This window comes from Microplitis demolitor, chromosome 10 (assembly GCF_026212275.2).
Source record: "Microplitis demolitor isolate Queensland-Clemson2020A chromosome 10, iyMicDemo2.1a, whole genome shotgun sequence".
Lineage (NCBI taxonomy): Eukaryota > Metazoa > Arthropoda > Insecta > Hymenoptera > Braconidae > Microplitis > Microplitis demolitor.
In genome coordinates, this window is record NC_068554.1 from 2,627,773 (window position 1) to 2,655,668 (window position 27,896).

The 27,896-nt window shown below is 29.7% G+C and overlaps 4 protein-coding genes across 4 annotated transcripts; 3 read left to right on the top strand and 1 right to left on the bottom strand.

Moving 5' to 3' along the window:
* The first annotated feature begins 175 nt into the window (after positions 1–175).
* Positions 176–2,191, top strand: LOC103570001 (tetratricopeptide repeat protein 1). The gene is made up of 4 exons (XM_008547583.3): positions 176–683; positions 754–930; positions 1,628–1,810; positions 1,893–2,191. Exons 1-4 carry the CDS (start codon positions 417–419, stop codon positions 2,070–2,072), a joined length of 807 nt encoding a protein of 268 aa, XP_008545805.1. The 5' UTR covers positions 176–416; the 3' UTR covers positions 2,073–2,191.
* Positions 2,192–3,236: 1,045 nt separating this feature from the next.
* On the top strand, positions 3,237–9,039 carry LOC103570000 (probable sodium/potassium/calcium exchanger CG1090). The gene is made up of 7 exons (XM_053742251.1): positions 3,237–3,637; positions 5,825–6,193; positions 6,267–6,787; positions 6,872–7,098; positions 7,385–7,700; positions 7,782–8,011; positions 8,092–9,039. Exons 1-7 carry the CDS (start codon positions 3,614–3,616, stop codon positions 8,289–8,291), a joined length of 1,887 nt encoding a protein of 628 aa, XP_053598226.1. The 5' UTR covers positions 3,237–3,613; the 3' UTR covers positions 8,292–9,039.
* Positions 9,040–14,736: 5,697 nt separating this feature from the next.
* LOC103569998 (signal recognition particle subunit SRP72) lies at positions 14,737–17,335 on the top strand. The gene is made up of 3 exons (XM_008547581.3): positions 14,737–14,951; positions 15,106–15,223; positions 15,475–17,335. Exons 1-3 carry the CDS (start codon positions 14,852–14,854, stop codon positions 17,222–17,224), a joined length of 1,968 nt encoding a protein of 655 aa, XP_008545803.1. The 5' UTR covers positions 14,737–14,851; the 3' UTR covers positions 17,225–17,335.
* An 86-nt stretch (positions 17,336–17,421) lies between these two features.
* Positions 17,422–25,412, bottom strand: LOC103569997 (R3H and coiled-coil domain-containing protein 1). The gene is made up of 8 exons (XM_008547580.2): positions 24,903–25,412; positions 22,525–22,671; positions 22,337–22,452; positions 22,171–22,264; positions 20,354–21,065; positions 20,044–20,284; positions 18,889–19,125; positions 17,422–18,810 (listed from the first exon to the last, which is right to left on the bottom strand). The coding sequence occupies exons 1-8, from the start codon at positions 24,980–24,982 to the stop codon at positions 18,746–18,748; spliced, it is 1,692 nt and encodes a 563-aa protein (XP_008545802.1). The 5' UTR covers positions 24,983–25,412; the 3' UTR covers positions 17,422–18,745.
* Between the last annotated feature and the right edge of the window lie 2,484 nt (positions 25,413–27,896).

The window sequence follows — 27,896 nt, forward strand, 5'->3', positions numbered from 1 at the left end:
TCCGTTCAAAAATAATTTCTAAAAATATGAATTTTTTTAGCGGGATTTTTTAAATTCATTTAAAATCCCGCTGAAAAATTCGTTAATAATTATGATGAGTAATTTTTTGAATACAGTATTTTTATATGATAATAAATTTTTTTTTTTGAAATCTGTTTTACCGATGAAGAAAAAAAATTGTCAACAGACAGTCGTGAGAAAAGTTAAATGTGTATGTCAAATGCACAAATATAATAAAGTTTAATTGACATTAATTTAATAATTCCATACTTTATTAATTACAAATAATTATTTGACATTTGTTTAAATAAAAATAAAATAATTAATCAAATAATCAATCTTTTGAATAATTTACATGTCAACGTAACCTATCGAGCTTCAATAATATCGTGTCATTTTAATAAATAATAACAATAATGGATAAAGATAAAGACAGCATACCGTCAAATGAAGCGATTATTGATGAATTGACCAAAGATTTAGAAACTTCATGCATCAGAGCTGAAGAAAATGATAAAAGTAATCAAGGAGCTGGTCTTGATAACACGGAGTCAAATCTTGGTTCAAAGGATCACGATTCTGACTCTGAAGACAAGTGCGGCGCAAAACCTCCGGAAAAAGATTTCGTTGACGAGGAAAGATTGAAGGATCGTGAGATTGATTTAACAGATGAAGAGAAAGAGGTAATTAGTTTTTTTGTTGTATTATTTGCTTGTTAAATTAATTAATTGATTGCTTTGTTTTTGTTCGTAGAACTTGAAAGCTGAAGCTGAAGCTTTGAAAAATGAAGGCAATAATTTATTTAAGTCATCTAATTATAATGATGCCATGGTAAAATACACACAAGCTCTTCAAACTTGTCCACTAGCTTATCCAGAGGATCGTGCTATTCTGTATGCTAATAGAGCAGCAGCAAAAGCAAAAGATGATGTAATATTTTATTATTTTTAATCTGATAGCTACACTTTATTTTCAAAAACTTGTCGGTTAGATTAACGTCAAGTTTTGACTGTAATATGAATACGATTTGAACTACAAGTTGACGTAAATTTACAGCCGTAATATGAAAGTAAATTGAATTAGAAAATTGCAGGAGAAAAATTTGAATAAGCTAAATTTAAATTCCAAAATTATTACAAGTTACCGTCAGTTCTTTTCCTGATTGAAAACTCAGAAATTGAAAAGTTGATAGGAAAAAAAAAATTATTACTTTCCAATAAAGTTCGATTCAAATTATATCGGAAACTTGTAACGTTCCCGAGCAATTCCGATTGATTCTGATAAAAATATGACTGAGTTTCAAATTCGATTCAATTGGAGTTTTTAATCAGGGGCTGCACCATCTTTTTGCAGTCAACTTGACATTTTATTTCGGTTGTAGATTTCCGTCCTTGAAATCAAAATAATTATCAGGATAGTAATGTGTGGCAAAAGATAAAACAAAATGATTTCAGACGAGGATGAGATTGACTGGTATCACATGAAGTTTGAAATTGTTTTATCCCGCGCCATTTAATATTTTTCATAATTGCCTGGATTTAAACTTTGAATTTAAATTCGAAAAATTTATTTAATTATTTATCTGTACTGTAAATTATAGTTTTAATGATAAATTTTTTTGAATCAGGACAAAGAATCAGCCATAAAAGACTGCAGCAAAGCTATTGAGCTGAATCCTTCTTATCTCAAAGCTTATTTGAGACGTGCACAGTTGTATGAACAAACAGACAATCTAGATCAATCACTAGCTGATTACAAAAAAATAATAGAACTTGATCCCGGGAACTCCGAAGCACAACATGCAGTTCGAGTAATTACTTTAGTTAGACATTCAAATTTAATTTTCTACCAAATAAAATAATTATTTATGTTCTTTTTATTTAAATTTACAGAGATTACCTCCGTTGATTGAAGAAAAGAACGAAAAATTAAAAGAAGAAATGCTTGGTAAGCTCAAGGACCTCGGGAACATGATTTTGAAACCTTTTGGATTATCAACAAATAATTTTCAATTAGACAAAGATCCATCAACCGGTGGTTATTCCGTTAAATTCAATCAGGGTAACAGTTAGTTTATGTCTGAGATAATAATTAAATTTATATAATTATTGATAATAATTTAATTTATAAATAATAATAATATGTATTATGTAAAATTATTACGTTGATATAAATTTTTTTCTTCAAGGTACTTGAGTATCTTTTTTATCATCATGAAGTCAGTAATCCTTATTTCGCGTTATCTTTTTTTTTTTTATTACGACAGTATAAACAAAATATCAATTGCATGTGCGCGTAAAAGCTTCTGTTTTGTCAAAAAAAATAATCTCAAAAAAAATACATGGCTGTCATTGATAAAAATAATATAAAATATCCGGAGATTAATTATTGGTAAGCCGATTAGTCGCGTATTCATATATATATTTATAGTAAATATACTCCATTTATTTCAGTACTGCGACTATTAAATTTATTTTGACGCTTTATTTTTATGTCTGATATATTTTTTTATTATTAGTCAGAGATAAAAAGAACTCATCAAAATATTGAGAGGTAAAAAAAATATTACACTAGACTAGTATAATGTATTTTTATTTTTTTTACACGTCTGTCAGTGGTATTGATATGAGTTAAAGTGTCAATTAAAAAAATTAATTGTGTCGGGGTGAAAAAAAAATAAAATAATAAAAAAACTACTGTGCGTAATTTTATTACGAGTTTTTTTTTATGTGACTCATTGAGGTACAAATCGAGTGATAGTAAATCCTCGTGAGCTTAGTGAGATAAAAAAAATGAGTATTATTATTATTATAGTATGTATTGTAGAGGGATGAAGATAATGAAAAAAAAGTAAATAAAAATATAAAGAATGAGAGAAAGAGAGTAAAGAATTGAAAGGGATATATTGTAGTACGTAAAGTTAGAGTGGGTCAGAGCAAATGAAATAGAGGGTTGGGGTGTTGGGTGAACCAACGATGTTCTCCAATACTAAAACTCAAAGCTTCAACCCTATTCTATGACACGCGCAAGCGTCCTGATAACTAAAAGCTCCATTATAATCGTGAACGAAACGTAGGCGTATGAGAACCGGCCGCGAGCTCGGGCGGCTCTCTGTAATACTCCGCGGCCTAGAACACTTCTATTCATCGGTTTAAAAAAAATAATAATAGTAACACTAATTAAAAAAAAAAATTTTTTTAAGTTACAAATATAACTAATAGTTCAAAAAATTTCAAATACAAATGCGCGCGCATTAGCTTTTTTTCAAATTTTGATAATTGCGACTAGTGGATGAATAATTTTTAAAAATCTTACCGCTGGTATCAAAACGTTTCGCGTTCTCCGAAAGACCGCTACCAGTACCAAAGAAACCGGAAGTAAGACTAAGACTAAGACTAATTCTGAATCCAAGAAGACTAAGACTAGGCTTAGACTAAACCCGAGATCAAGACCAAGACAGAGCCAGGAAGCAAAATATAATAGGGAGTTAAATAAAAGACCGAGTGTAATAGTAAAAAAACAAGCTAAGTACATGTGACATGTGAGCCACTTGTACATAAGATTCATTTTAAAGCGATAAAGAGACAAGGAAGTGAATAAAATATTCACGGAAATGTCACCTGCTACCGTAAGTAAGGTAAGTTGAGTGTGTTAATAATATCATACACTTGAGAATTATTACCGTAGGTCTCAGAGCCGCTGATTAAGATGGCCCGGGATGGGCTTTATGTAAATCAATAATTTCACCATGTTACCGACAACTTGACATGACCTAAAAATTACTATTTAGCCCATTTTTAAACGAAAATTTTTTATATATTCAATTATTTTTAGCTGTCACTCGCCTAGGCCCTGGACACATATATGTATATACATAATATATAAATATATCTATACCTTCACCCGCGACTTAAATCGACGTGCTGGGTATTGTAGTAGCAGTAGCAGTAGTAGTAATTGTGTATGTAATAGTGGATCTATAATTCAATTGCCACCTTATAGATTCTTAGATGCTTGACATCTATGCTACGATATTTGCGTTATAATGCCGCTGATGCATTTACTATCGACACGTAATCGAGAATTCGAGTGATTTACAATTTAAATGGTAATTTTATTTCTTCACTTAGAGTAAGTGCCGTTTGTTCAAATCCGTCTTTTAAGTGGGTAATTATTTCAGTCATTGCTGTCATATTTAAAAAAAAAAAAAAAACAGAAATATATATATGGACATATATATGTCTATTTCTTTATTTATTTACTTATTTATTTATTTATTTAATTTAGTTGTTGGCTTATCGAAGGACGTAAGAAAAGTTTGTTTCCCAGTTCGCCGGAAGTTGTAGCTACTACTTATCAGTGTTATTGCGCAACTTGTGTTTGATGTAATTATAGTTACTGATTTAAACAATGGAGTAATATAATTTGATTATAAGCAACGTGAGAATTTTTTAATTTATAAAAAACAATAATAAATAAATGGATTGATTTTAAGGAATGACTCTGGAGCTAACAGACAGTTTATAATTCTCAGGTTTTTTTTCAATAATTTAATTAAAAAAAAAAAATAAATAAAAATATGCACATGTAGAAAATTTAAAAAACTATAAGAGCAATTTTCTACAATATTTTTTTTTTTTTAATTGATCATTTTAAAAAAAATCCAAAAATTATTAGACGTCGGCTAACTTCGGTATCATTAATAAGGATACTTCTTAATTGAACATGAGGATTACTGTCATGACTATTTGGTTTTATAGATATTTTTTTTTTATATCTGACAACCTTTGAAAATATTGAATTGGTTCCTCAGATACTAAAAGTGCCATAGAATTTTATCAGGATAAAACGAGGGTGACTTAATAAGGACTGCTCGTTTTCACAAACTCTGAGATCTGATCCCTCGTTTATTTTTCCCCTATTCCTATCATTTCAGCCCGCAGATTATAGTCTGGAGTTTTAGTCTAGTCTGCTGAGTAAAAAAATAATGTACAAAAAAAAAAGTGATAAATAAAACTCGAGGTCATTTTCTTCATAAAAGATCTTTGTGAATTTTTTAATTATATCCATGTTTATTTAAAGAGATGATCTTTAGGTAAAAAAAGAGATAAAGTGAAAGAGCTAAAAGATGGTAGAAAAATGGGTTTATTTGGTCAGAGTTAAATCGATGATACTTTGGCTGAGATTCAAAGTTACAATGAATATTATTATTATTAATATAAATAAAAATATTTAACTTGTGTAATATTTTATTTAAATATTATTGTTTTCCTTTTTTTTTTTTTTTTTTTTTTATTAAAAGCAAACTTTAAACACGATTTCATAAGTTGGTAATGGGTTGAGTAATTGCTGAGATTTATAAATTAAATCAGGAAGATTTTAATTGACTATTACTCGGTAATAAAACAATTATAGAACGGGTGTAGTACTGGAGACAATTAAATAGGAACGAGAGAAGGATAGAGAGAAAGAGATGAAGTGTACGGTCGATATGTAGTGAATAGCTAAATCCGATATATATTTGACAGATATATAAAGAGACTTTTCCGATGCTTTACAAAACGTTGACTCATCTGTTTTCCTCCACTGAATAAAACAATTCAAGTTTTCTTGTGTGCTTCTCATCTGTGACCCGCTGCCCGATCGATCTGCTTCGTGTAATACTTTTAGTCCCAACAATTAAATTTACTGTGACAATATTCTAATTTTTAATAAAATTCAACATTTTCTTTTTATTTTTTTAAATACAGGTAAAAAATCGGGAGTTTACTCCGCAAATTTTATACAGTATACAATTTTTTAATTTTTTTTTTTTTTTTTACAGACTCCAAACATGCGGAGACGGTTATCACGTCGAGAAAAATGGCCTTTGCATTTGGGATTATTTTTTACGTACATCCTTATCCAATTAGCAACGTCATCAAACTCGGCATCGACGTCGCCTCCTGTAGATTCAACGCCAGCTTCTACGGCACAGTATATTTCTACATCAACATTTAAATCAACAACAGCAGCAGCAGCAGCAGCTGAACAGAAGAAAGAAGTAACCCAGGAACCCAAAGTCGTTGAGCCAGCGAAGGAGAAGCCCAAAGTTGAAACGACATCGGTACCTAAGACAAAAGAGCCCACTAAGAACAAGTCAAATGAGCGGGAGCCTGTGGTTAAAAAAGAAATCGACGGTACAACGAATACGGTAAATAAAACTGTAATTAATTAATTGATTAATGAATGATAAAATAAATTTAATTGGTAATTTAATTTAACAGACTCAAGCTCGTACGACTGTTTCTCCAAAGTCAGTCAACCCGACATGGAGACCTAAACGTGATAATTGCAGCGCACCTGCTATCGAACAATTTCCCCGACCGCTGATGGGTCCTGGTGCTAGAAAACACGGTGGTCTTATCATTCATATCCTCGTGGCAGTTTACACATTTTTCGGACTCGCGATTGTCTGCGATGATTATTTTGTCGCGAGTTTGGATCGCATTTGTGAAGAATTGAGACTAACACCAGATGTTGCGGGCGCGACATTTATGGCAGCTGGTTCATCAGCTCCAGAGTTAGCGACCGTTATTATCGGTGTATTTTTTGCAAAAGATGACATTGGTGTCAGTGGAGTAATTGGTAGCGCGGTATTTAATATAATGTTCGTTATATCAGTTTGCGGTTTGTGCACATCGACGGTGTCGAAACTCAACTGGTGGCCGCTTTGCCGTGACAGTTTCTTTTACTTCATTTCTATTCTTATAATGCTCGGGACTATTTACAATGAAATAATATCTTGGTATTGTATAATAATATATATGACAGTAGTAGCAATCACTATAAAAAAAAATACTTAGATAAAATTCAAACTGTTATTTTTTAGGCCAGAGTCACTTTTTATGCTCATCATGTACGGAGTTTATTGCGTCGTTTTGTCGTACAACAGTCGTCTTGAACGTTGGGCCAAGTCTTACAATTTGCCATTTCTTCCTAAAGACGATGAGCCTGCAGAAGAAAGTGCACTGGTTAGTTATAGATCTCTTCAAGAAGACAGAACGTCTTACACGGGACCTAATTCTCCTGTCACTGAACAAGTCGCAGCCCAGGGTGGTCAGTAATTTTTTTTATTTAATCGAAAAATTTTACCTTTTTTGATCCCCCCTCCCTCATTATGACGAAAATATATACATAGAAATATTTATATATTAACAAATATGAAATTATTGACTTTCAATCGTAATAAAAAAATAAAATTTTAAAAAACAGAGGGAAAAATTTGAAAAATTGTTTGTTGAGCTGCGGACGTCACGTTTCCTTAGACCCTCGACTTCCCTTGTCATAGTAAGCGATCCCTTCCCCCATATTATTATTATTAATATTTAAACAAAATTTCTAGGTATAGGATTTGAACCAATACAACAACAGCAGCAGCAACAACAAGCGCCTCCAGCACCAAAACAACCAGAATATTACAAAGCGAAAGAACCAGATCCAAATGAAGTATCGCCTCTTGAGCGACCTACTGAAGGTGGACAGTGGGCCCTGTTCAAATGGGGCCTGGTTTATCCAATTCATTACACATGTCGCGCAACAATGCCTGACTGCCGACAGGAAAAGTGGCGTAGCTGGTATCCATTTACATTCTGTATCTCTATGATATGGATTAGCTTCTACAGTTACATAATGGTCTGGATGATAACGATAATTGGCAAGTCAAAATGACTAATGAATTACCATCACAATGATAGGATTATTGTCGTTAATAAATTAATATTAATTAATTCAATAGGAAGCACATTGGGAATTCCGGATACGGTAATGGGCTTAACATTTGTGGCCGCCGGTGTGAGTGTCCCTGACGCTCTATCCTCTTTGGCTGTCATCAAAGAGGGACTTGGTGATATGGCTGTTAGTAACGCAGTCGGTAGCAATGTCTTTGATATCCTCGTGTGTCTTGGACTACCCTGGTTTATCCAAACTGCCATGATTCAACCTGGTTCTCATGTCAATGTCACCAGTAGAGGTAAATATCCCTGGAAAAATTTAAATACAGACCAGCTATCTATCTATCTATTAATTTATTATTATTATTTAATGTAACAGGTCTTACATACTCAACTCTGTCGCTACTATCAACTGTTGTCTTTCTCGTGGTCGCGACTCATTTGAACGGTTGGAAATTAGATCGAAGATACGGCGTGATCTTGATGATATGGTATCTTATTTTCATAATATTCGCTTCACTATACGAGCTCAATGTCTTCGGTCAAATGAATCCACCAGTTTGTCCCAGCGTATTTTAATTATTTTATCAATTAGACACGTCGTTATCATCATCATTATCATTACCATTGTCATTACTATCTCCAGATCAACTAGCAGTTATGAGTTTTAAACAAGTGCCCCTCGAAATTGATGGTTAAATTTAATTAAATGGAGATGGTTGTAATTTAAATACGTAAAACTATTACAGTCTAGAGAGGACTTGACACTTTATCAGTATTAAGTTGTCTTGATTATTTAATTTTATTAATTATTATTATTATTTAATAAAAAAAATGCCTATATGGAGGTCACACGGAGAAAAATGAATGTAAAAAATGTAGGAATTTTTATTCTGCTGTCGAGAAAACTTAAAAACGGAAGTTGAGTCGCAAAAAATTATTATACTGCACTAAAAAAAATATTATAGACTTAAAATTTACACTGGAAAAATTGAGAGTAAATTCGAAGTGATGCCGGATTTTTATTCACTCGGAGTCCCGGAGTTTAAAAAAAAATTACTCTGCATACAAAGTAAATAAGGACTTTCTTTTCAGTGGAGAGATTTGGATTTTATTTCAATTCGCATCCACTTTTATTCGGAGATTTAGTATTAAAATAAACTCCCTTTAGGAGTGAATTCCACTCCGACTTGGAGTTTCATCCAAATTTAATTCCAAGAGTATTAAATAAGTATTCATTCACTCCGGATTTACTCAGCTAATTTTTTACAGTGAATTGATAAATAAAAATTAAAATTCGTAAATTTTTTATCTCAATTTTTCTCGTACAAATGTTTAATCAGTCAATAGTAAATGCATTATGTTGCAATTGTTAATAGCTAATTACAAAAAAAAAATGAAATTAAAAATATATAAAAAATAAATAAATAACGATTGATAGTCTTGATATCGTCCTGTATATGGCATTTGAGATGTTGCTGAGTGTGAAAACATCGAAAATAATATTTAAGGCCATTCTCACAGTGCCCTCGCTTTTTAAAAATTTCCCATGACTTCGAACTGTCGTAAGCGTGTCGAAATTTTATCAATTAATTAAAAAAAAGGGCAACGCAGTTGCAATTTCGTCAAGATATAAATTTTTAAAGAACTTATTTACAGTTAATATAAGTTAAGACTTAAACGAAATTCGGAAAATAAATTTCAGTAAAATCTTCACGTCAATTTTATAACTAGAATTTTCAAATTTTGTAGATTAAAATTTATTTACCAAATTTCATTTTACTCCTAATTGATAGCAATTGTAAGTAATTTTTTTAAAATTCTATATTTTGGAAAAATTGTCCTTTTTTCAATTAATGCTTTACTTTTTTTGAAATTAATTAATAAAATTTAAATACTTTTATGACAGTTCGAAGTCATTGAAAATTTTTAAAAAACGGGGGTCACTGTCAGAATATACCTTTAATAATTGAACGTATATATTTACAAAAGCTTTATAGCCTAATTTTTTAAATATAGCATTTTGTCAATAATTTAAATAATCACAAATAAATATATAAGCGCATAGGCCTAAAACGCGTGAATTCAAGTTAATGTTTTATATAAAATTTATAAAAAATAAAATAAAAAAAAAATTATTAAAGTTATTTACGACATATATACGACGGATGGTGAGTGCACGATAGTAAATTTGCTTCTTCCTCATTACTATAACCATTAAATGCTGATATTAATAATTAATTATGTATATTCTTCCTTATCATTGCATGTTTCTTCCTTAAAAACTAATTAAATACTTAAATAAATAATTGTTAAATTTTCAAAATAAATTGCTCACACCACCCGCTCGTTAGCCGGCATTTAAATTTAAATAATTAATCACATAAGTGTATTAATAAATAATTAAATTAATTAATTATTATAATTATTATTAGCGTAGTTTAATAAAATCCCGCGTTGGCACGGCCGCTCAAAGATAACTTTGGTGATTGAGATCAAAGAGATTCCTCGTTGGATGCCGAGTAGGTTTAACTTGTGGGTGTACGTGTGAAAAGGCATCCTGTCTTCATTTGCATCGGCACCCACAAATTAACTCCGTTAAATGGAATGGAGGAAAAAAAATGAGAAGACGATGAGATGAAATGAGAGGACAGGAGAAGAAGAACTATGAGAAAATAAAAAAGATAAGATTTAAATAATAAAATAAAATAATGATTTAAGTAAGCGAAAAATAATTAAATATAAGAACTTTAAATATGAGAAGAAATATATGAAGAAAAATGTGTTGCTGAAATATAAATAAAGAGCGACCTTATTATAAATGCCCTATCAAAAAAATTCACATGGGAATCTGGGATAGATCCCGATATAGATTCTCACATGGGTTCCTATGGTAATCCACACCTTGAAAAATTCTTATAGGAATCTAGTGTGGATTCCCATGTAAATTTTTACGAAAACTTCCTACAGGAATCTGGACCATGTCAAAATTGGAATCCAGATACTTACAGATTCCTATGTGAATTTTTCATATGAGGATCCAGGTACCCATAGTTTCCCATATGGGAATTCGGACACCCATGGTTTCGTGTATGGATTTTCCATATGAATACATACACTTCTATATTAATATCTATGGATTCTTATATGAATCCGTACTTTTCTATATGAATTCCTATGGGTTCCCACATGGATTTTTTTGACGGGGTAAAGAAAAGACAATAATTGAAGCAGCCTTATCCAATGAAAGTATCTACACGATTGAAAACTCTGCGCGTTCCTTGGATATGTTACGAAACTTTTCGCTTACAGCAGGATCCTTTGATCTTTCGACTGACTATTTTCTTCGAAATCAGGGATCAGTCTCGTTATTAAATAGTCCTGGCGTCCTATCATACTTGAATTCACTCGGCCGGTGCCACGTTATTTATTTATTTTAGTAATTAAATATTTAAGTAAAGACACAAGACCAATTACAAGCTTTATTCATTTTATTTTACTTATTATTGTAGTTCTTAGATGTTTAGATAGTATATACATATATATTTAAATATTATACATATATATCCTGTGTAAAAAAACGTTAACTATTCTAAAGTTCGAAACAAAACGACGAGGACTTTTTTAAAAAATTTTCTAAGCCTGTAAAAACTAAAGAGGAAAATAAATGGACATAATTTTGAAATATGGTACAAAATTTCCATAAATAATTTAAAATCAGCTTTTTCTGAGCGCTTTTTGCAGGGGTAAAAAATGATAAAATTTGACTTTTAGTACAGAGTAAAAAAGTTTACAAGAAAAGTCTAGAAATGTTCATTTCTAATGATAATTAAATCAACACTTTTCTTCTTTATGTTTTCAGAAATTTAAAAACCATTTTAAAAAAGTTGGCCATTGTGGCGCGTTTTTAAATTTTGAATAGTAAACATTTTTTAAACAGGATATATACACAGAAAAAAATAATTACTTGCCTCAAGGAAAGATTTTCTCCCCCCAAGAAAATTTTTTAATTCAATTCGTTCTGCAAAAAATTTCTAGGGGCAAGTAAAAATTTTCTTGATGCGAGTAAAAAATTTTTTTTGTATATGTATATATAAATACATTTATGGCTGTTGTTGAACGTTTTAATGTTGTGTCCCTGTCATTATTAAAATTACATAAAAAAAAAATCCCCGTGGAACCATTAGCGAGTGAGTGAGATTTAATAAAGGATGACGGGATATGTAATCTTGCGATCGCAAGGATCGCGCAGTGAATATTTTGACGTACTTATTATATAAATATATACATGAAGATATTTATTATTTATAATAAATTAAAAAAAAAACAAATGTATTATATAAGCATTATATGCTTAGATTGGTTGAAAGTTTGACGTTATAATCACTGTGCTAATCTTTTAGCGTTAGACAGATGCATTGTTATATTATAATATACACAATTGTAATTAATATACTGTATTTATTATTATTAAATAATTATTTATATTATTATTGATCATAAAAAAAAATATATATATATTTATTGTATGAAATGACTTGTTTCTTTCGATAAAAAGCCCAATTGTTAGACCGGCTTATGGTGTTTTTACGATACCAGGGAAGAAATAGAACAATAATAGTTTTAATTATAAATAAAAATATATATAATTAATTATATAATTAGCGATTGATATTTTATTAAATAATTGTTGTTAATAAATAATTACACTTGGGCTATTTATCTTTTGACCATTTAAATAATTATTGTTTTTTAAAAAAAGTATAATAAATTATTATTGCGGAATAAAATATTTACGTTTGTGTTTAAGAAAATAATACTATTTGTGTATATATATATATATATATATATATATAATTATTACTTGTATTATTGTATGTATTTATATTATATTTTATTATTAATAATGTTTATCAAAATAATAATTAAATTAATAATATGAAAATAATGTGCTCAGGCTATCAACGAAAAATTGTATCTTCCCTCAGAGTCAAATTGTTTTTATCTTATCTGGCTTTAGTTCATTTTGTTTGTTGATAAATATTATTTATATTTATCTTTATAATATATATACATATATATATGATGAATGAATTTAAGGAATTGGTAAAAGGGTCAATATAGAATTGTAGATGTTGTGATAATATATAAGTAATAGTTTTGCAATATTATTAATTACAGTAGACTATTTGTTTATTAAATAATTAATAATAAAAAATAGTCATATTATGAAATTAAAAAAAAAAACATACATTTTCATCCTAGTGTATTTTAATTTTATGTATAATTTGTCTTTGCTATATAAAATTTATTTAGAAAAATAATTAATTGGTAATTTTATTGCTTGATCGAGTAATTAATCTTATAATTAAATTATGATCCTGCAGTCAGTAGACAATTAAGAATTTTCAGATTTTTTTTTCAAGTTAATTAAGCAAAAAAATCTGGACATCGGTTGAGACTGCGGGCAAGTCCCAAAACTTTCTGCTAATTTCGAGCTCCTTGAGCTCGAGAACATTATTGTGAATAAATTTTCAAGCTCTTCGAGCTCGAAAATGCTTTTGAATGCCATTGTTTTATGAGCTTTTCAAACTCAAACACATTATACTGCATTATATCATGATTATTCCGGGGAAAATGATATAAAATTTTAAATGTTTAACTCTTCGGCATTGATATCTTTTAAAATAATTGGCAACCCCCTGCACTAGAAAAATGATGATAGCAATTAATGGAAGCCGTGAAGTCTTAGGGAGAGCTATAGGCCTCGAAAATAGACAAAATGTTAAGTCTGGCCACAAAATCTTAGAAAAAAATATATATTACAGAGGAAGCGAATCAAATTGACGTTCACGCATAGATAAAATTTAAATTAAAAATAATAATAAATTTTGTCAACCTTTTTTTTCGTATATTTGTTGACCTTCCGAGCCTTATTGCGTAACAACTGTATGCTGCAATATCAACCGCAATAATGATAATTGTACATCCAATCATCTATAATATTTCCTTTTAAATAAAAATAATAATAAATAAATAAATAAATAGAAAAAAAAAATGTCGCAGCCTGAGTTCGAACCAGGGATCTTCGAGTTATCCTTTTTGATGTTATTTGCAGGTATATCTTGATTTTGTCACAAATTTCAAATCCAACTCCACCGTCCATCTTACGGCATTAAATAAATTAATATTTTAAACAATTATGAATATGAAATTCTTGTTTTTATGTCAAGATATACATGAAAAATGTACTATATCCTTTATAACGAGTGCCATTAGGTCTCGACGCTTTACTAACTAAACCACTGCGACCCATTGAGAATCAGAACTTTTTATAGTCTATATTAATTAAATCGAGCTTACATTTGTCGATATCCACAAAAAAAATATATCTACAAATAAAATTTGAAATATATCAAATAAATAAGCCAATTTCTAATTAAGAAAAAAAAAGTACCATATGTAGGAAGCGAACCCGGAACTTTTTCTATACCATACGACATATTCAAAATTGTATTATATCACATGTGAATATAATATTAGTAGTGTAGTAGTAGTAGTAATAGTGACCCTTTAACACACACTTAATATAATAGACAATCAACAATTTTTGGATTTTTTTTTTCAACAAATAAATTACAAAAATTTCGTAATTTTCCGCGTACGCGTTCGGAATGCATTTTTATTGTTTATTCTTATTACTTGCGCGGTAAATTTAAATATTTGAAAAATAAATTATCAGAAATTGGAGAAGAATTAAAAATATCACATATGGCGCTGCAACTCATACATTACCGGCATTAAAAGTGAAAATGCCCTGTACATAAATTTATTATAAATAATAGTGTAATTTAACGTAAGAAATTATTTTAATTAAAAAAAATCTTAAATCCACGGAAAATCTAGGGATATATTACAGTTACAGAAAAAATTATTAATATGGAGAATTGTTCCGTGTCTTTTACTATATCTACGGGTTCCAGAAAATTTTATCCCGTGTTTGCAACCTGACTCGTAGTTTGTCTTGTGATCACGGGCCGTAGCGTGAATCGTGTAGATACACACTGCCGTGTTGGAACTTGTATATATATATATATATTTTTACATATATTTGATGTATATATGACGTATAAGTAGACATGGCTTCAAAAGACAACAATCTGTCTGTTTTATACGGAGAATTAAATAAATTAGGACATAATGCTGAATATGAAAGAGCTTTGAAAGTTGCTAATAAAAGTAAGTTATTATAATTACAATTAATATTAATTACTTAATTTTAACACTCAGTAAATAAATAAAAGACTAACCTACAAAGACCACAACCCAAATATTATCTAAAAAAACAACGAGTTTCGTAAATAAAAAAATAAAGTTTAAATAATTAATTAAGTTCTAGCATTCATCCAAGATGATGAAGCAGCATTACACTGTAAAATAATTTGTCTTATTCAATTGTCTAAATTCAATGATGCATTACAACTCGTTTCGAGATATTCCAAACAAACCAGGTAATTTATCGATAAATTTATTTATTGATACTCAAGTTAGCTGATCTAATAATTTTTGAATTTTTTCAAAAGTCGATAAATTCAAAAAAATTGCACTTATAGTTTTTTAAATTTTCTACATGCGCATATTTTTAATTTTTAAAAATTAAATCGTTGAAAAAAAGAATCGATAATTTTTAATTGTCAGCTAACTTCAAAGTAATTAATTTATTTATTAACAGACAATTAAATGTATTAATTATTTATTTAAGTAATTGGGACTTTGAAAAGGCTTATTGCCTATATCGTTTGAACCAAGTACCGGAAGCTCTGGAAGTGGTTGAAAATATTTCAAACCCATCATTAAAATTGAAGGAACTCAAAGCCCAGATTCTGTACCGGTTGGAAAAGTATGAAGACTGTTTCGCGGTATATCGTGACATCATCAAAAATTCAAACGACGAGTACGAAGATGAGCGGGAAACAAATTTAGCGGCTGTAATTGTTAATTTAGTAGCTGAGGGATCCAAGCTCGACGTTCCCCAGCTGCGAGAAGACACCTACGAGTTGACTTACAACGCAGCATGCCGGCTAATAGAGCAAGGGAGTAATGGAGACCGTGTTGTGTTGGCGGAAGCCGAGAAGAAATTACGAGCAGCTGAAAAACTTTGCAAAGAAGCTCTCGAGGAAGATGCTACCGAGAATGAGATTGATAACGAAGTGGGAATCATCCGGGTCCAACTGGGTTACTGTCTCCAGCTCCAGGGTCGTGAGAAAGAGGCTCAAGCTTTGTACATGAACGTGCTAAAGATGAAACCCGACGACATGGCACTTGCCGCAGTCGCTAGCAATAATCTCGTGACGTTAAATAAAGACCACAATGTATTCAGTAGTAAGAAGCGAATGAAGAGCGCGACTCTTGAGGGACTTGAACACAAACTGACCTCAAGACAACGCAAAAGTATCGCGTACAATCAATGTCTGCTGGCCCTGTACACCAACCAGGGCGAGCAGTGTCAAAAATTGTGCGGTAAGCTCGTAAAAGACTATCCGGATATGCGCGCAGACGCGTCATTTGTTCAAGCTGTTCAGCTTAGCAAAGAATCTAAAGTACAGGAAGCTGTTGAACTGTTGATGAAAAATGCTACCAGTAATGATGATTTATGTATGAAACTCGCCTGTGTTCAACTTTTACTACAGCAAGGCGAGCGTAAGAAAGCTATTGATATACTGGAGAATTTAAATGAACGTGATAGGTCACTGTCAGGAGTTGTCAGTGCGTTGGTGACTCTCCATATGGCTGATAATAATCGCGAACGTGCATCAGCTGTCCTTAAAGATGCTGTTAATTATTACAAGCGCAATAAAGAAAAAACTGGTGACTTGGGAACATTATGGCGGCAAGCGGCAGACTTTCATTTACGTGGAGGTGAAGTTGCTGTCGCTGCGGCAAGTCTTGAAGCTCTTCTAGAGGCTTCACCTAATGACACCAAGACACTCGCACAGCTTATCGTTGCTTATGCTAAATCTTCACCGGCTAAAGCTCAAGCACTTTCTAAACAATTACCACCGCTTGATCAAGTAGCCGGAGTTATTGATGTCGACGCTCTGGAAAGCAGTAACTGGGTTATTGGTACTAAGGTTATCAAAAGGAAAGTTGAACCTTCGCCTGGTAAACCTGGAACGGATCCGACCCAGAAGACTAAAAAACGCAGAAAGAGGAAGGGAAAATTGCCGAAAAATTACGACTCGAGTGTAACTCCAGATCCGGAGAGATGGTTACCCAGGCACGAAAGAAGTGGATTCAGGAAAAAGAGAGATCGTAGAAACAGAGATGCTGCTATGAAAGGCACCCAGGGAACAGCTGCTGGTGCTAGTGATCTTTATGACATCACTAAAATGCCAGCTAATGTAAAACCCTCGCCTAATCCGCGACACAGTCCAGCTGTGGAGGCTGCAGGTCCAAGACAGCAGCAGAGAAAAGTTCAGCAGAAGAAAAAGAAAAAAGGTGGCAAATGGTAATTATTTAATTTAATTTTTAAAAGATTATTTATCCAGATTAATAAAATTCTTGTTGTTAATATTTGTACAATGAATATTTGTATGGTATTACCCGCCAACTAATTAAGAAGTTAAATAAAAAATATAAATACACAAAACTTTTTATTTATTTTTCTGAATAAAATTTTTTTTTTGAAAATCATAACTTTATAATTGTGATTATTATTACTATTTATTTTTTATTAATAACATTTCGCCCGCACAATGACTAGGTACTTGTGATAAATTTAAAAACCTTTTTAACCAGTAACAATTTTATAGAAAAATATTTTAAACATTTTTTTTTTATTCTAAATGAAAATTTTAAATTTGAGGAAAAAAATTTTTTATATTTTCATGACATGATTGTGCGTGGTATGTAATTAATAAAATTACAAAAACTTAAATTACTTAATTGTACAATTGGGTATAAGTAGCATTTGTTGCCACTGCTTCATTTTTGGACATTTAATACTTTATTTAAATTAATGGGAAAATACTAAATAAAATTTCCATTTTAATAGCAGGATAAAAGTATCTTTATACACATTTTTAAAATTAACTGTTATTGTGTTTTTCTCAAATTATTTTACTTAAATTTCATAAATGTCCAAAAATGACATCTCTCCCTATAGAAAAAAAAATGTTCATTTACACAACACACAAATTAACATTAAATCGTTGTATATATATTTAAAATTTAATTAACAAGAGATCTTGTGATTTGTAATTACTTGACCATTGTTTTCGTTTATTATTTTATACTTTGCTTCAGGATTTATTGTCGTTTGATATTCACCTTTTGGCTTATTATTTTTTCTATTTATTTATTTATCATACTAGTGATATCAGAGGCAGTTTTTTGAGGTAAAAAAATTAAACCATTAATAAATTTACTATATTTTACTTTTTTTCTCAACATTGCATCATACGTTTTTAAATAAACGCGCTGCATTTAAACTCTTAATAGTATATAACTTTATATACTAAAACAAGACAAATTATCCTTTTTTTCACTTCATGATTCATTATTTTAATCTCGATAATAAATAATTAATTACTATTATTAATTTTTAATATTTTTCATGTTAATATTTAATTTAAAAATATTATCTTTGATTCACTAACATTGCAATTTAAATAAATACCCGCCACACTCATCTACTGGCAAAAAAAACAGGATAGTTTTTTTTTATCGTGAAAAAAAAAACCATCCGCTGTGTAATACTTAATTACTAAGTTAATTAAGATGAGTAAGGCACATGTGTACAAAAATAGTACAATCAATATTTAAATTTCACACTTTTAAATATTTAGCCATTAATTATAATCATAATTACGATGATATATATTTTTAAAAAACGTTTTGATAATTTTGTTCATCAAAATATTCGTCAGATAATTTAAAAAAAATTTTTTATCATTTCTAATTAATTAAAAAATGATAAATATTAAAAGTGTGAAATTGAATAATTAATAAAATATTTAATTAATTTATTTCCATCATTTTTGGGCGATAATACCTTCCCAAGCATCTTCACGTTGTTTATTGGCTAATCTTCGTCGTTCTGAAATAAAATAAAATGAAATAAAAATAAGTAAATTGCAAATAGATAATTTTCTCTAATAATTCAACGTGTCATTACCCTTAGCTTCACGCAATACAACTTTCTCGTGTTCTCTTTCTTGTCTAGCAGTTGCCAATCTAACGCCGAGAGCTCCAGTAACAAGACGTCTTGCGAGCGCTGCACATGTTTCAGGTCTACTTCTGTATGGCTGTAAAAATTCAGCGCTTTTTCTAGCTTTTGTTCTACTCAATGCCGTTGCCTCGCTCAGCGGACGCGTTTTTACAAACGCGTGATCTGACGCCAATACCTCGGCAGCTGAAAACAAAAAAAAATAGATTTTTTTTTTTTTTATTACACGGAAGGCAAATTTGTCATAAACAATTTTAAATATTAACAAAATAAATATAAATTATCATAATGTTAAATTAAAGCTTCAATTTATTTTCTAAAAAATAAAATTTTTAGTTAATTAAAAATTTATAAGAGAAAGAGGCCATGAATATAATTTTTTTTCAAATTTAAATTACCGCAATAATAATAAATAAATAAAAAGAAAAAAAAATGTCGCAGCCTGGATTCGAACCAGGGATCTTCGAGTTTTCTTGAATATTATTTTTTTAAGCTAAAATTCATATACCGAATTTCCTTTAACTTCTAATTGATAACAACTGGTCGTAATTTTTCTAAAAATTTATATTTCGATGAAATCGTTCTTTTTTTAATTAATGATTGAATTTTTTAAAAATTAATTAATAAAATTTCAAAGCCCTTGACAATTCGTCATTGAAAATTTTTGAAAAGTGTGGGATTGTCTAAGAGTGCCTTTAAAAAATAAAATGAAATGAAATTTTATTTATAATAATCTAGATTAGATTTAAAACGACACGTGTAGGTGTTGCATAATTTAAGCTTGTTAGTAAGTAGAAAGTAACTTGTATTAAACTCAAACTAAATTGCCCTACTTACAGCCTTGACCCACGGTAATCTATTGAGTAACATACAATTCTTAGCACTAAATTCCCAGACTGACAATCAAGTTTTAATTTAATTTACATAACTAAGGTATCACTTCAAATTAAGTACAATATTTTTTTTATTTTATTTTAAATATTAAATCACTTAATCCAATAGCAATAAATTTATCAACGATAGCTAAGTAGTTTAACAAAAATAAAATTTATTTTATTTGCAATTGCAATGACGATAAATAAAATAACGAAAGCGATTATTTACCAACGAGCGGACTGCTAAATACACCAAGACAGTGAGTGTCATCGACCCACTTGAGTTCAAAGCCTCCATTCTTGAAAGGACTGAATACAGTTGCAAGATCACTTGTCTTGAAGTCGGATGGAAAGTTGTAAATTTCTATAACATGTCCAAATTCGTCATTAGACACTTCAACAGGTCTGCTAAATGCTTTGTAGTCGTTTTTTGGCTGCTCTATTGTCACTTCTCCAACTGCTGCAGTCAACTATTAAAAATAATAATAATTAATTAATTAATTAAGAGATTTTTATGATAATATTTAAGAATATTTTACCTCTTCAATTAATGTGGGATCCAAGCACTCGCCATTGTCATCAAAAAGACTGTCCCAGTCGCACTCGTCGCGGTTTATTTTAACCGGAGGCGATGGAGGAGATGCCGGTTTACTCTTAGCCCTGGCAACTTTCTTCGGTTTCTTTTCCGGTGATCTCAGCGGCGAAACATTTGATAAAATATTATTTTCCTCTTTAACATCTTCATTTTTATTAACAATTGCACTCTGGGTATCACATGTCGATATTATTAAAACATCGGACACTAAATTTCTAGTCTTACTAACACATTCCTGATTATCTAAATCACTTTTAACATTTAATTTATCAACATACACGTCCGTTGAGTGTTCGCTGCACTCATCGGACTTGAAATGCCCTTCTACACCATTCGAATTAACTACTGACTCAACTTCTACTTGTACTTTTTCCACATCCTCTAGATCATCCGTGTTTGATGCGACACTGTCCGCCACTTGCTCGTAAATAATATCTCGAGTTTCCGCATTAGCATTATTTTTAATTTCTACATCGGCTGAATTCCTCGAGCCTTCATCACTTGACTCCAAAGACTGTGGATCCACAGACGTCTTGGATCTTCGGGAATTATTTTTTGTCTGAGCTGGACTTTCATTTTGTGAGGTCATGTCCCCGTCAACGCTTCGCCGTTGCTTCGGTACATAGACAGCTCTATCAGGTCGCCTTTGTTTCGTCCTGAAAACACATTTTTTTAATTAATCGATATTTAGAAACACATGAAGCTAAGGCTCCACCTATTTTTGGTATTGATGAACACAATTATCTCTATCAAAAAAATCCATATGGGAATCCAGCCTAGATTCCTATGGGTTCCCACATGACGTTTTCGGATGGGTTTCCATATGGTTTCTCATAGAAATCCAGCATAAATTCCGATATAGATTCTCAAATGGGTTCCTATGGGAATCCACACCATGCCAAATCCATATGAGAATCTAGTATTATTTTTACAAAGATTTTTAATGGGAATCTATACCATGTTAAAATAGAAATCCAGATACTCATGGTTTCCTATAGGAATCTACATCATGTCTATACTAGATTCCCATGTGGATTTTCATAGACATTTTCCATGGGAATCTGCGCCATGTCAAAATGGAAATCCAGGTACTCCGTTTCCTATGTGGATTTCCCATACAAATTCATACACTTCTATATTAATTCCTAAGGATTCTTACATAAATCCATACTTTCTGATATGAATTCCTATGAGTTTCGATATAATCCCACATGGATTTCTTTGACAGGAATCTAACGGCAGACTGATATTTTTTATGTTATTAGATAACAAATTACATTGAGTATGAAGTAAACACAATTTAACCACAAAATTTATGCATTTCAAAATGCCATAAATGTCATGGGTGATAGTTTTATTTTCATACCGAGTATGATATGCCGAAGACTCACCAGGAAAGCTAACGTTGACGTAATCTGTCTTACACTACCTTTCTACTAGTATGCCGGAGCTAAAATGTTGCGGTCAATGCGTTAGCCCGGTTGTAGTTGGCGGATAGGATCTTAACTCTTCGAATTTATTTACGCGCTCCAAAATTTGAAATTATTCATTACGAGAAATCGATAATACCAAAATTTATCGACAATATTTTGTTAATAAACAAAAATCGCAAGATTGAAGTCGTTAGTAATCATAATCTTTCTCGAATTCGCCGTAAAATTGAACGGATTGAGAATTAATTATCAATGGAAATTGCAGTGATTAAAATTTCATAACTAAAAATGTGTGGAGCCATAACGAATGAGTAAAAAAAAAAATTACTTTGCTTGTGATGAAGTTTCTGAAGAGGTAGTGGGAGTTTGTAATCTTCTAGCAGCTGGTGGTCGATAAATTTCCACAGCTGGTGCTGATTTAACTTAAATAAATAAAAACTTAATTAGTTAAGTAATTAAATAAAACATTTGCTGTTGTAAAATAAATCAATTACCTGGTTTTTGTTTCGAATTTTCAATAGATGTTAGAGGTCCTTCGACACCCATGTTAGAGTTACAAGTTCTGGACTCAGTTTTATTACTTGATTGGACACCATTCAATTTAAAATCTCTTCAATAATAAATTTTATTTAAATGAACAAATAAGACTTGAGTTTTAATCACGAATGATAAAATTAAATACCTTATTAAATCAGATTTGAAACAAACAACAGTTCGTCTGTCGTATCCTTGTCCAATTGAAAATGTACTCAAGTCTTTAAAATTATCTTGAACTATTGAATGAATTAAAAATCGCCTGTAATTATTAACTGGCGGGAAAATGATAACTCTGTGAAGTAAATAATAAAAATAATTAACAATTTGTATTTGATTTAATAAATAAATATTTATGAAAAAAAATTCTTTGTATTCATGAAAGTAAAAGTTGATGAACAAGTTATGTACTCTGTGATTAATTAATACACTATTATTTAAATACTTAAAAGTGAGAATAAATATTTAATAATAAGGCATCGGCAGAAGAGGATGTGAACGTAATACAAAACGAGTAGTTGTTGGTATCGAGTGTAGTAAAATACTACTCTACACAACATACAACTAGATCGTCTACAAAAACCCCACCGTCAACATCCAATACAAGTTATAAACTTTTACATAACTCTGTTAACTTTCTCTTTCGTTGGCTTCCTCATACATTTATATGTATATATATATATATAACGAAATATATCAGATAAATAAGTTACCGCTTATTTATTTATTACCAAACGATGGCTCAGCTGATGACAGTTATTACTTATTTTTGTTAATTTTTTTTTATATTTACATTAGAGTGGAAATTAATAAATTTATCTATAAACAGAGATTAATTTTTATGAACTGTAAAAAATTTTCAAATTAAATCCGGAGTAAATACGGAGCGGATGACTGTTTATTTAATCCCCTGGGAGTAAAATTTACTCCGAAGTGAAGTTTATTTTAGTATTGAATTTCCGGTTCGGAGTAAAATTAATTCCTAAAGGAAATGTATTTTAATGTTAAAACTTTGGAAAAACAAACTCCTTATTCACTTCTTATGCGGAATGATTTTTTTAAACTCCGGAACTCTGAGTGACGGAGCGAATTCGGCTTCAAATCAAATTCTTGATCACTCTGAATTTACTCCCGATTTTTCCGGGAGTGTATTTATCAGTATACTTTTTAAATATATATATTCTTATATTATTTGTATACAATGACATGACTGTCTCATATAAAATGAATTACTGGGGAACCATTAAATGATTTCATATATTTGTCTTCTTAAATCTATTATTAATTTAATATACATACATATATATATTGTATAAAATCATAATTTGAAAATTGTTTTTACTTTGCAAATTATTGAAAATTAATTCATGTAACCATGCGTAGAAAAATTTCTTTAAACTAAATATCAAATTTTATAATTACAAACATTAAAAAATAATTTAAATGAAATATTACTTGATATTTTCTTTCAATTTATTTATTTTATATTTATATAATTAATGCGAAGAATTAAAAATAAAATAATATGAGCTGATATATGTAATCTTGTCGTTTATTTTCTCTGTGAGCGTATACTTACATTAACGGTAACTATCAATATATATGTAGATATATATTTATGTATGTAAAATACGATACAGTGAATAAACTAGTATATTTTGCATCGTAAATGAAATTTTACATTCTCTGAATGTCTATTAAGTTGTAACCGATTGGGTTTATTATGAATACGACCTAATTGCGTAATTATTTAAGTTATCAAACGCCACGTGAAATAAATAAACAACAAAAAATCAAAGCCGTTTTATAACTTTCCTTTATAATATTCACATAAATTTATAATAAAAAAAATATACTTATGTATTTTTTTTTAAATTATTTAAAACAACTATTTAAATTAAAAAAAACAAAAAAGAAGAAAAATGCACATGTAGAAAATAACTAAAACTACAAACGCAATTTTTAAAAATTCTTTATTAGACGTCAGCTTGAATATAAACAAAAAAAAACAGTACACTAAAGTTAACTGACGTCTAATAATTTTTGAATTTTTTTAAAAATGATAAATTTAAAAAAAAAAAATATTTCAAAAAATTACACATAATTTTTAAATTTTCTGCTTATGCATTTTTACCAAAGTCCAAAATTATCAATTGTCTTCTAGATACTGAAGTTAGTTAACGTCAAATTATCTTTAGATTTTTTTAAAAACGATAAAATATTTTTAAAAAACTATTTGAAAAAATTGCACATAGTTTTTTTTATTTTCTACAAGTGCATATTTTTATTTTTTTATTTTTGTAATTGATTTGTTAAAAAAAAAATTCAAAAAATTAGTAATGTCTGTTAACTTCAGGATCATATTTTTTCAGCTGAATAAATTTACTCCATATAAATTTCAGCGACGTAGTGAAAATAAAATATGAACATTTTTTTTAAATTTAAATAATTATTTGTATGCTTATAAAAATACAAATATTCTATTTATTATATTTAAAATAATAATCCTTGGTAACGGTTACTCACCTCTTATGTGTTGTATTTTTGGCAAATAATGTCACGTCGTATTCGACTTGTTCTGCAAAAAGACTGTCTTGAAGACTCATCTATTTAATAAGTAACTAATAGCAATGGCGTACTTCAAATATAACATTCAATTGTTATTTTAATTTTTTTAATTAAAAGTAGTAGTAGTAGGAGTCGCAGTTGTAATAAAACTTTTTACTACTCCAGTATATTTTTAACGATTGGAATTATACTTAAATCAATCAAATGTCCCAATGAGGTTAAATCCATTCGGTCTTGTTTACGATATTATAATCCGATGGACACTTGCGCTATTACTCTTAGCTCGTATTTCACATTACAGACAAACTTAACTGTGAGCGTGAATTGTAACTCGTAACTTTTGCATGCTTGTGCGATATGTGAATGTATTTTATTTTATAAATGTATGTATGCAAATTACGGTATAGGTTATATATATGTATATATGATTACATTACATAGACATTTAATTTTTACACACGCAACAACTCATTGTTCTACTCGTTATTTAACAATTTTATGTTACGGAGAATGGGAGATGCGCGCGCTTGTTTTTTAAATGTGCGCGCGCATTTTTTAAAAACGCGGCACTTTCAAAAACCGGTTATTTATCATTTTTTAATGTCATGGGTAATTGTTTTATTTTATATTATTTATATGTTTGATTTATTTTCTATTACTAAATAGGAAATTAAATTATTTTCATATATATATTTATGACTTATTTATAGTTTCCTATAATTTGAAAATATTAAATACTTTTTTATTGAAGTTAAAAATCTAATTACATAAATTTTATTCATGGAATAAATTATTGATTTAAATATGAGTAGAATTGCTGGTGAAGTATTTTGGGCCACATGAAATTCTTCATACGGCCCACTTTGCCCCAATTGTTTATACTTGAGGAAGGAAATAAAACAAAATTAATGGTATTTACTTTGGATTAAACTTTTAATTATCTATACGATTAAATCACTTTTAAAACATCTGCGTACACTTAATGAGTAATTAATAAATTCAAATTAAATATATTTTAATTACTTTGTGAGCGTATGAAATAAAATACAAATATTAAAAGTTTACTTGAAGGAATTTTTATTCCGAGAATAATTGACTTGTGATGTCAAAATTACTTATTCTCTACATTTCGAGCACCTGCGGTGTAATTACGCCAAATTATTGTCCAGGCTTTGTTCCAAGCATCGGCATCTGCTTGAGTGAAGTTGTCCTGGATACAACGCAGAACGCTGATGAAGACGTCCTGGACGTTCTGAAAAATTATTTGAAATTTAGCGTTTAATTTTATGAAAAATGAGGAGATCAATGTGAATATTTTTCTACCTTTATATCGTGCTCACTGTATCCTTCTTTTGCATATGGGCATGGCCATTTTATAAAAAGTTCCTCGTTACTAAATGAGTTGTCAATCACAAAACTGACAAGATCATTAAATGCTTCGGTGTATGAGGCTCCTATTTTTATAAAGCTTTCGTTATTTAACAAAGCGAAATCTGGTATTCCTATGTAATTTGGGTACCTCTCATAGTACTCTGGGTAAATTTGACATAATCTAAATTTAAAATCAGAAAGTTAGGTTTTTTTCAATTCAAGGAATCGAGATAATTTTTTTTCAGATTCAAAGTATGAGGACCGAGTAAAAAACTTAATTTCCGTTAGTTTGAGTACCCACATCAATATGTTTTGATAAAATAATTTTTTTTCATAAATTTGATATATAAAAATATGTTGATTTTCATTTGACGCAAATATAGACTTGTGGGTACTCAAAAAAACGAAAATTTACTGTTCTATATGAAGGTGGTATTAATTTTTGTGATAAATAAAATTGGTAATGATAATTAGACAAATTAAGGATAATTTTTATGCATTTTTAATGAAAATTAATAATTACGCCAAAAGCCATGTAGTTCCAAAGTTTACTGGTAATTCATACGAGTAACTAAACGTAATTTTAAGTCTGTTGATTTCATCACGAGTTAATGATAGTGTACGACTCTGGTATGCATCTCCAGAACAATTATCTTGACATTTTTGTGCGCAGTCATTAGTATTAGGACAAGCATTGGCTAGAATTCCAATGGAAAGGATTAATAAAAATTGCCCTTGCATTTTATTTAGTCACGTCACACTGATGCAGAAGCTGTAAATAAAATTGAATTTTAATTTTTTTTAAAATTATTATTATAAATTTTAAATTTAAAAAAATTCAAGGATACTTACAAATAAACTGCGGAGTTTTTCTTCAAGAGAAAACAATAATTGTAACCAGGACATGGTAACTCATGATTTTTATAGTTTCTGTTATCAGCTTACTGAGACATTAACTCCGACATCCCAGACACTGCCCAAATAATTAAACAGATTTAAATGAACAATTATTTGTTTTAAATCAATTAAAGTGTGGTGCCAATTAACGCAAGTATCTGGTTCAGTGATTTTTTAAATCTTGAACAAACTGACTAATTTCAATCATGTTATAATTAAGCGAGAAAATGTTATGTATACCTCATTAATATTTACATCGTGCAGTTTTATAAATTTACATGAATTCTTAATTGATAAAAATTTATTTTTTTAAATATTATTCAATATTTATTCATTTAAATTTCATTAGTTATAAAATTAATTAAAATTTCCACGTTGAGCTTGCTCAAGAATTAAAGCTGCTTATTTCCACCCGAATAATTATCTGATTAAATTAATTAAGCAAGTAAAATTTAAAAAATGCAGTAAAATTAGCCACAGGATTACAAACCCCAGCTACTAGACATATTTAATTCTTGTAAATTAAATATCAAAATATTAGATAGGAGATAAATATAAATAATTTATAGGTTGAGAGCATCCAGGTAACTGCAAGAGAAAGAACAGCGAGATACATTAAAGACTGCTTGAGAATGGAAGAGGAGAGATGGCCTAAAACTGTACTGAGAGAAGAGATGAGAGGGA